Source organism: Limulus polyphemus, unplaced genomic scaffold (assembly GCF_000517525.1).
Source record: "Limulus polyphemus unplaced genomic scaffold, Limulus_polyphemus-2.1.2 Scaffold1257, whole genome shotgun sequence".
NCBI classification, from domain to species: domain Eukaryota; kingdom Metazoa; phylum Arthropoda; class Merostomata; order Xiphosura; family Limulidae; genus Limulus; species Limulus polyphemus.
The window spans coordinates 263020-274343 of record NW_013666867.1 but is presented as its reverse complement, the minus strand read 5'-3'; the positions used below and the strand labels follow the sequence as shown (position 1 = coordinate 274343).

The 11324-nt window shown below is 34.3% G+C and overlaps 1 protein-coding gene across 1 annotated transcript in view; it reads left to right on the top strand.

Annotated features, from left to right (window-relative positions):
* The window catches only part of LOC106462812, a 22444-nt gene extending 11829 nt beyond the window's left edge, over positions 1 to 10615 (top strand). Inside the window, exon 5 of the mRNA XM_022390180.1 lies at positions 10541 to 10615. Coding sequence (XP_022245888.1) covers positions 10541 to 10615 — 75 coding nt within the window. The remainder of the gene's footprint in view (positions 1 to 10540) is intronic.
* The last annotated feature ends 709 nt before the right edge of the window (positions 10616 to 11324 follow it).

Below are 11324 nucleotides of genomic sequence, written 5' to 3'. Positions count from 1 at the left end.
ACTGTTAAATATGTATTGCAAAACTCCCACCTATTCTCCAAAGTTATAGAAGATTCTCGAGAGTAAGAGTCAACAATATATGTGTGTACATAAGCGCTTGTGTTATCGCCAGTATTGTTACATAAAACTGAAATTTCTAGAAAGCCTCCACACGCATATAAATATAACCAACGCCATGCGCTAAAAGAGAGTATCTATTATTAGTTTGCTATAGTCAGTGTGCTATAATCTTTGGAAACTATAACTGTGATTATTATAACGCTTATCAATCGGAAAACTTCAGATTTTTGACAAGGAACCTTTACAAAGTTCAAACATTACAAATCATTTAACTTCAATGAATTCTCATCGTACATTAATATTTTTACGAAAACATTATATAAATTCATCGTGGAGAGCTCTGTGTGTGACCGGTAAATAACGAAGGACAAAGCTAGCTAGCTTCCCGTTAAGCTAATTGTACTTTCATCAACTCGTAATTAACTCGCTGATCGTGAATCCTCGATAAAATATCAAGGAAGTTCCAGACTAGAAAGAATACTTTATATTTCTTATAAGTTCATGAAACTTTTGTTTATAAGTCATTGTTTGTAATAACTATTTGTAATAACTATTATTGTAAATTGTATTGTTGTGTGTATATTAAAACGTATTTGTGTTAAAAAAGAAAATTGTGTGTATCAATCTTGTTGGCAAATATCATAAACTGACTATATATCGAATTTTACTTAACTGCTAAATCCAAAGTACAATTTAACTACTAAATTTAAATTATTAGTTAACTCAATTTCAGATCATTTGAAATTCTAATACGTAACACATTGTGGACCAATGTTTTGTTGTCGTCAAAGATTTGGCTGTATTTTGTCTTATTGGATTAGACTTCATTCAGCAAAGCGGAGCAACCCTTAACTTCTTCACAAATGTTCTTGAACTAAATGTGCCATCTATTAGGCATGACTTTGAGACTGAAAAGATACTGATTAAAGAAGTACAATGTTCACATTTAAAGAGTAAAAACGGTGAACAATTAAAGCAACTCGTGTTGAAATATGCCAATATTTTTAACAATAAACTTGGCCTCACAAACTTGTCTAACCATGGTGTTGTAACCACAACAGAACAGTCAGCATTTAGTAAACATTATCGTTATTCCCCCAGTAAATTACAAGTGCTACATGATCAAGTGGGTGAAATGCTTCGTGATGGGTTAATTGAACCCTCCACTTATTCTTGGGCTTCTCTAATAGTTATTATCAAGAAGAATACTAATGATTTTAAGTTCTAAGTTGACTACAGAAGTTAAATGAAGTCTCAGAATCTGACTGCTATCCATTGCCTCATATAAGTGATATTTTGAATGCATTGTCAGGGGCATCCTGTATCAGTACATTAGACTTATCCAGTGGATATTGGCAAATACCTGTTAAGATGGAGGATCGAAATAAAACTGCCTTCATAACGGATAATGGACTTTATCAGTTTAACGTGATGCCTTTTGGTCATAAAAATGCACTTGCCACATTCCAAAGACTTATGGATAAGACTGTAACTGAATGTTCCAAGGCTTGTATATTGATGATATTATAGTGTTTGTGCCGACATTTGAACAACACTTCAAGCTACGTACAGCTAATCTTACTGTAAAAGTTTCTAAAAGCACATTTTGCTATTGAGAGATATCATATTTAGGATTTAAACTCTCTTCTGAGGGAATTCACACATTATGACAAAAATAAAAGCTATTGCAGACTTCCAAACTCTAAACAATTGCAAAGACTTAAGCACATTCTTGGGTATGTGTGCCTGGTGCAATCAATTCATTCCAGACTTTCCTACAATTGCTGAACCTTTATATCAGTATGAAGGAAGTGTATAAGGTGGAAATGGACCCCCTAGTATGAGGTTGCACTCCAGAAATTAAAGAAGGCTTTATGTGAATCCCCTGTCTTGCAACTTCCAAGAAAAAGTGTACACTATTTTTTGCATACTGAAGCTTGAAATGTTGTATTAGGAGCAGTTCTGTGTCAGAATGGTGTCATAGCATATGCAAGTAGAACACTGAACTCTGCAGAAAGAAACTATACTAGTACAGAGTTAGAATGTTTAGCTATAGTTTGGGCTATAGAAAAATGTAAGATATACCTAGATGGAGAAGAATTTGCAGTTATAACTGATCATACTTGCCCACCAGAAACAGAATAGTGCTATTTATTTTGTATATATCTTAAAAACGAATTTTTGAAATATGTTATATCTTAACACATGGATATGTCCTCAATAACAGTTATGGTTCGTGATATCAGATTACAAAGTTTATTTAAATAATATAGTTAGATCGGGCAGTTAAGTTCAACAAATTATGCTAGTCGCGAAATTTAGACAATTTTATAGTAAATGATTTGCACAAGTTATAATACTAAATAATGACATTTTCAGTGTATTGTTGTCGTAGCTTGAACAACTATTAATTCTACTTTTCTAAAATTATTTTCGAATATATTTCTATTCAGGGATATTTTTTTATTAATTTCCATATAGCTAATCATGTCCATGTTGACTGGTTGTTTCAAATTCGTAAACATGTGTTAGTTCTTCTACACAGGTAAAGGGTACATATGAGACACAGCTTTTGATCTTAAGGTCTCAAGCTAGCATGTACGCTACGGACTTCTAGCTAGGAAGGTAGCTTATTCAAACTAACAACACAAACACTTGTACGATTGACTTAGAGCTTAGAGTTGTATGTAATCTATTAGTTAAAGTTTGTAATCCGAGAACTTTGGGGATACCCTACCAAGGCTTCTGCCTGAGTATAAAAATGGGTTGTTTCCATCGTTCTGACTATTGCTTATCTGGAGTTCGCCTCTCTCTTATTTTGTTTTCAACTCCAGAAGCTAGAAAATTGCCAAAAGGATTAGAAACAGGCCAGCAATTTTGGTAATACTACAGGCATTTGTATTAATAAATATTTTGCTGGTTTGTTCACTTTGTTTTCCTTTGGTAACCGTATTCAATTTCTTCTTTCTTTAACAATTTTTAAACTACATTTTTTACTGAAACTCTCGACTTTTCTGTCAGACATCAGTGTACTTGATTGCCACATTGATACCAGATTTGCACATTATACCGGAAAGAAAAGATGAATATATAAAACTTATGGATATCTCCTATCATTCAAACATATATAAAAGCATAAATTAGACTGTTGTGTAAAAAAAAAAAGAAACTGGCAGGAAGGATCCAAGTTAACTGACAGGGTATCTGGATAAAGTCACGATACAACAGATATCATATTTCACTAACGAAGCTTCCTGTGTTGGTGAAATCCTTAAAAATGTAATTATATCGTCTATCATAGCTTTGCTAGACTTTGATTTTGGATTGAATTTTGCTACATATACTTATGGAATTGAATATCAGAAAATGACATCATAATTAATGGCACATTTCAAATTTTTAAAGTTCTCTCCTAGGTGCACACCCTCAGAATCCTCTTAGTATGCGTGCAAAATTTCAGGTTTCTAGGTTCTTTCCTCTTGGAGCTATGGCGGCCACATACAGACCCACAGACACGCCCATTAATTTTTATAGATTAACATTAGTGTCAAGTTCTGGCTAGGCACTTGTTTATTAACTGTGTTTTGGTAAGTGCTGAATTTATTTCTAAGTGTTGTGATTGTTGAATAATTTTGTTGTTGTTGTTATTTGTGAACCCTGATTTTGTAGCGACGTGTTAATTTTAGAACGTTACACAAATATGGTAAACAGAAAAATATCTGAAATATAATAAATCATTTATGTTTACACGCTACATTGAACTTTTTGTTACATTGCATGAGGCTCGGACGAAAAGTTACCCCAAAATTGTCATTACAGTAATATCCCTGACAGGATTTTGTTATGATTATGTAACAAAATAATGTCTCTATACCTAAAATGCCTTTTCTACTTTTTACATGACATTAATTTTATTAAATTTCAAGCATTCGGAATGTACAATTAATATAATGCGCGGATTGACCCTGTAGTAGAGCTCTGATTTCGGAGCTGGCAACCCAAGTTAGAATCCATGTGATACAACAAAATATTCCCACTCCCTAAAGTATAGGTGTGTTATAAAAGTTATTTTCAGTCCCTTAGGGTGGATGGTGGGTAGTAGGGTGCTGTTGACTGGTTGCCTTTCCTCTGGTTAGTGATTCAACATGACGGATGGCTGCAAATAGCCTTAGTACCATTACTATAGATATAAAATACAAATAAGAAATTGAATATTCTCTAATAGATATTATATCTGATATTTAAAATAACAAGCTTAAAATGTTAACATCAAAATATATACATAAAAGTTTATCATTTATATGATCTATTGGTACTTGAGTATGTAGTATTATATACATAACACTTTACCATTTATATGATCTATTGGTACTTGAGTATGTTGTATTATATACATAAAAGTTTACGATTTATATGATCTGTTGGTACAGTTTATTTTAAAAAAACAGTAAACGTGCATATGCGCATGTGATCGCTTGTACAAGAAAGGTACCACCAAATTTCTCTTACAAGAACATCCCTGACAAGAATGCGTTATGATTTCTTCTCATTCTTTACCTTCCATTACAATCATCCAAGTGATCTGTTTTTTAAGGTAGTATAATATATACTCACGTACCAATAGATCATATAAATCGTAAACTTTTATGTATATAATACTACATACTCAAGTATATTTTACATTACGTAACATAACATTCTTAGGATATTACTTAACAATTACCATATAATTTATCAATAATAAACTCTATTAGTGTGTTGGTGATTGTGGTATTACTTTCCATAAAGTTTGTTATACTACATAAAAGTTGGGTATTTTTATATTAGTTTCATTTGATTACCCAAAACTGGAAATCAATGAAGAAACAAAAAGGAAAAAAAAATACGTACAAGGTTTTACTTCAAACATTTTCTGTGACTTAGGAGGATTTGGTTTTAACCATTAGGATACATGGTATAGCACTCTGGTCAATTACATGATGTATAGAGTATTGAAATCGTCTTATACAGAGAGTTGTATACATTATAATAAAACGTTTTTAATATGCATATCAGTAACTCACGTGAAACCCACAGCTGATATAAAGTCACAGAGAAACGGAATGTATTAGAAATATATTTGGACATTATTTGGCGTTTTGTAAGTAAGGTGATGCCAGAGAAAACTGATCACTTTTGGGAAGGATATATAACAGTCTTTTTCCGGTGCTCAGTATTGATACACTCAGATCATAAAAATATGTTCAATCAGGGATTTAGAATGTCTAAAACGGAGGTATCCTTTGTAATTAATGGCGATATAAAACGAAAAACATGGATCAACTTGGGGCATCAGGAACGTCCAGAAAGAGGCCTACAACATGGTGTACCTCGGCCGTAGTAAGCAAAATGAGGCATCTTTTAACAGGCGAGAATTCACAAACACAAAAATCAGTGACAAAAGCCGTACGAGTGCCCCAAGCAACAGATCACAGCAGAATAAAGATCTACATTTGGTAATAATGCAACAAGGTAAGGCTTTCAATCATACTTTCTATTTAAACGTTGAATACCTCAAGCAGCTGGAGAATGCTTGCTATAGGATTGCCGAGGGACCTCATCAGTTTTAGGCAAAGATTCTAAACTCTTTATCCACCAAACTGCTTGTGGCTCTATGACTTAATTGGTTACAATATTTCTAATAACATACAAGCACATAAAAAATGTAAAAAATACCATCAATACTGCAAATTAGTTCACTAATATAAAATGCATTTGCATAAAGATAAGTGATTTCGCCAAATTATTTGTCAGTTCTTCACGTAAGTGTTATAACAAGCAGAAATAAAATTACACAATATGACGTAATATGTAGATTCCACCGCTAGGTCCCGGTATAGCTTAATGGTTAGGGCGCTTGACTCTCAATCTGAGGGTCGCGGGTTTGAATCCCCGTCTCACCAAACGTGGTCGCCCTTTCAGCCGTGAGCGTTATAATGTGACGGTCAATCTCACTATTAGTTGGTAAAAGAGTTGGCGGTGGGTGGGGATGACTAGCTAACTTCACTCTAATCTTTCACTGCTAAATTAGGGACGGCTAGCGCAGATAGTCCTCGTGTAGCTTTGCGCGAAATTCAAACCAAATCCACTGCAAGTGAATAGGTTAAAATAAGTATACCGATAACTTGGGGTAAATAAATTCTTTTTTACGTATTGTGAAACATATTATATTCTAACATTAATAAGGTATTATATATGTGAAAAATATTCATAATTTAACTCAAATCAAGCTCTGTTGATTCCAATCTTACCCAGCCTATGACCTATTTCAGTTACGAGGAATTAAATAGCTTTGTGTTCATTTGACATTTAATAATTTCATACTTCATCATATCAAAAGCGCCGTTTCATACTCTGATACTCCTGCAAGCCCACCCCCAGTGACTCAGCGGTAAGTCTGAAGGCTTAAACACTAAAAACCGGGTTTCGATACCCGTGGTGGACACAGCACAGATAGCGTATTGTGTAGTTTTGCGCTTAACAACAAACAAATAATATTGTTTTCGGAGAATTAAGATATAATAATAAAACGAAAGTGAGCCATATATAAGCACTGACGGCGATCATTTGTGAGACAGGTTAAGAATGTCCGATGACGACCAATGCGAATTCGCCAAAATATTGATCCTGAACCAATCCTATCATTGCATCAATTGCGTCTAAAGTAAACTATAAGAAACAAGGGCGTATGAACCGATGGAGCATTTGGCTCATCGATAGTTTGAGCAGTGAATTTTATTCTGTAATTACTTTTTAATGTTTTTATTACTGAATGATGTTATGCACCGTTATTATTACCTGATAATCAAATATTGCCACTGTTAGATTAGTTTTAAGCCAATTGATGGCGCTGTGGCTGACCCTTCTCATATGTGTGTTGTGTGCACTCGTTGTAGGTCAACTATTACATACACGGCTATGATTTTAGTAGACATACAAAATATATAAAATGAAAAACATCTAACAAGGTTAAAACAGTTATTTATATGGTATATAATTATAAGTACATAAGGAAAACCGTTTCCTTACCTTGATGCAGTTTCATTGAACGACAAATGACAGTTTATAGACCTTGTAATTTTGTATCATGCCGTAGTTTATTTTTCAGCGTGTGGATTGCCAGGTTGTATCGCACGTGGTAATAGACAGCAAGCATGCGCAGTGAAACATTTAGTTTATAAATGTAATAGCGGACTACCAACATTCTTGTAGAGCTACCACATTTTATGCAATGGTTGCCTTGTTGTTTACATCCTAAAATGCCCCCACCCCCCAGTGGCACAGCGGTATGTCTGCGGACTTACAACGCTAGAAACCGGGTTTCGATACCCGTGGTGGGAAGAGCACAGATAGCCCATTGAATAGCTTTGTGCATAACTACAAACAACAACAACATCCTAAAATTAGTGATGTCAGAAAAACACGTAGGTTTAAGAAATCTTAATATAAAATGATAAAAAACCTATAACTCGAGCGAAGAAGAAGGCTGAAGAAGAAAGGTCCACCTTTCGAAAGAATTTGGGTTATAGGGTTTTTATCATTTTATACTAAAATTAGTAAAACATCATTTAACAATTAATTTCTGACCATGTCTTCGGCGTCAAAAAAGTTTCTTTTTTAATATGGCTCCGTGTCCCACCAATACAAATACTCTTCCAGTATCTGAGGCAGACGTTGATTTAGTAAATTGGGACTTATTTTTATCAATAAGTAATTGCTTATATTTTCCTTACTTTCTCAATATGCTACTACAATTTTTATCGTTAACTTTTGTTTATTTTACCAGTTGTAACTATATGTTACTGCTTACTACACGCACTTCACGTTTTCAAGAATATTTCTTTCGTGGCATGTGAAACTATGCATGTTTTCAAAAGCTCTCATTGTACTTTAAAACAAGTCTGCTTGAATTAACACTCGTTTGGCAAATTCTAAACATGGGGAATCGAACGATTAACAAAATCCCTGGTAATTTTTCTAAAACATTAAGAATGAGACTGTGGCAGTATAAAAAAAATCCCTTAATCCCTCACAATATATATTATTTTATTCTCAAATGCTTTTCATCATTGTATTGTTTTACAATGGCCGGGGGTGGCCCAATGATTGGACTATGAATGCAACAAAAGCAAATTCCGCACTTTGCAGCATTGAATGCGCCATAAAAGTGACGGACAAACCCACTATTCGGTAGTGGGTACTGTTGTCCAGCTGACTTCCCTCTAGCCATTCTGTAGGGACGTCCTTGTGTAGTTTTGAACATTATATTATAAACAAATAATATAATTTTTTCAGAATTCATTAGACACACACACAAAAAGAAATGACACTAAGCGATTTATTTTTAAACTTCATAGGACTATATACTGATAGGTTTGAAACCATAGGTTTTATGTGCATTAATTTCATTGCTTAAAAAAAAAAAGTTTCATGATTCATGCCATGGCGCAGTCTTACAAAACTTCCACCTCTAACGAACGCCATATCTTTCATAAGTATATTACCACCATTTCTTACAGATGTTGATTGTTCAGTCATGTGTTACTTGCATCTTTTAATCTGATACTCGAAACGAAACTACAACACTCAGTTTATTACAGCACGATAAGATCATTTTACATCAGGATCCTGATCCTAAAGTAAATTTTGTTCTTGATCACTATTTCGATCGCAACTTTTTTCTTGCCAAACATCATAAACGATACCTTCTGATAACGAAACTGTATATACTAGAACAGGTAGTATGCCGTGTCAATACGTTTAGTGTTGACTGATATTTACAGTACCGTTACTTCTGACTTTTCCACATGTACTTTAAGTCTGGTTTGATACCACAATATGTCCATTCTTCTTGGATTTTTCTGGAAGTTCGCTGGCTTGGAGATTTCTTGAAAATCGACACTCTGTGGTGAAGCAGAAAGAAATGCATTCTGGGATACCTGGTAAAGCATCAAATTAGTCCCAGGTGAAATTAATTATTTCCAAATTGCGGTGTCATATGTACTAGCAGGGCCAGATTAACTTTAATTGGGGCCGGAGGCTTCTAAGTTTTGAGTAGCCACTCTAGGCATACTCAATTTCTTCCTTTGCTGACTTACCACCCACTTGCCCAATTGTAAACACAGGTCCGATTTCAAATTGGAACTTTTAACGTTATATGAAACGTTCTTTTGACGTGCACATAGCAATCAAATTGTTATTGGTTATCCATTTGGAATACGCCGTATACAAATCAACTTACAGGGTTTCCAAGCATCAAAATGTAATCTCCATATATACAACATTACAGTGTAACAAGCCGTGCACCCCCACACTGAGAATAGCGTAAAGACACATCAAATAAAACGCAAATAAAAATGTAACAATATCACCAAAAAAGCTTTGACCAAATCGATAACAATAATTATGGAGTTTGCAATGAAAATACGTACGTTTGGAGGTAACACATCAAGTAAACAGATCAACAATGCGAACGCGCTACTTACCGCCAAGAACTGAGTATGGGTCATTTGTATGAACGAAATAAAGTGATAATACACTTACTGAAATACTGTTTTAGTTCTTTCTTATTTTCCTGTGGTAGTTAGGGCGCTCGACTCGCAATCTGCGGGTTGCACGTTCGAATCCCCTTCACCGAACATTCTCGCCTTCTCAGGCGTTTAAATGTGACGGTCAATCCAATTATTTGTTGGTAAAGAGTAGCCTAAGAGTTGAATGTGGATGGTGTTGATTAGCTACTTTCCATCTTGTCTATCACTGCAAACTAGGGACGGCTAACGCAGATAGCCCTCGAATAGCTTTGTGCCAAATTCAAAACAAACCAAACCCCTCTAACCGCAGTTTTAGTTTTGAAGGGTCATTTTTTTATATTTCTAGCTTTTGTCGTATAATCCTTTGCACTAAGATAGATTAGTAAGAAAGTTTTGTACTAAAGAATAAAAAAAAGAAATGGGTGGCATTACTTTTTGCATAAAGATCTATGCATTTTGAATATTATACTTATAACTAAAAAAATAAAATAACATTATAATAATATAAACGACGAACGGGGCTATTGAAGTGCAATTATCATTCAAGTTACTTGTGTATGGAAGCACATAATACTAAATTGACAAAGAAACTATTTATGAGCATAATGGTGTGGTTTTTACTTTGTGGAACATTCTATATCTTCGACAGAACATACGTTTGTAGCATGTTCCCCAAAGTAAAACCACATCATTATGCTCATAAGTAGTTGTTAGCCCCCCAGTAGCACAGCGGTATGTCTTCGGACTTACAACGCTAGAATCCGGGTTTCGATACCCGTGGTGTGCAGAGTACAGATAGCCCATTGTGTAGCTTTGTGCTTAATTACAAACATAGAAACAAACAAAAGCAGTTTTTTTATAAATTTACAATTTTTATTTATGTTTTCAATATGATTCATTTTAAATGCAAGGTTGCATTTTATCAGGTAGTTGCTACTTTATTAAAAGATGCTGGTAAAACAGCCATGTTATATCCTGATCCATAATGTCAACGCTACTTTTTATATGTTTTAGAATAATTTATAGCCATTAATCCGGCCCCGTGTATGATCAAACTTATTTTTAATCCATATTTGAGGTTTTACCTGAAGATACCACAACTTTAACGCCTTGGTGTTACGTTACAAGCTTGTTCATTACTTTAACTGTAACCCCAACTTTAAACCATATTTACCTCGAAGCCAACTGATATATTCTTCTCCTTTCCGTCTGGCTGCCTTTCTCTTAGTGTAAGGCAGTTTTGAATTTTTTTAAGCTTCTGTACTTACCATCCATACCTTGTAATTTCGCACTGGTCTTTTTTTTTCTTTTTTCTTTTTTTTAAACTCAATTATGTATTTTGTGCTTCTGAAGTACTCAACTGGTTTGTCTTTTTCACGCCCATTCCGAAAGAAGAGGCTTTAAAATTCTGGGCATCACATTCTTCTAAAGCTCATAAAGGCGCGTTGCTTTCTTTTGCGGTAGTTTGAGTTATTAAAAAAAAAACTAAGAATTACTAGTTGGTTAACCCGTTATCTCAGTACGAGCGGTTCCGGGTTTAAATCCTGCTCGATTAAAACGAAAAAATTGGATAATGACACTTTTACCAGTAGATTGCTGAAACACCTGGTCATTTAGTTTCACTTGCTATAAATAGCTATGGAAAGAATTATCCATTTAATTAGATGTTTATTTCCATATTTCTACTGTCTGGGG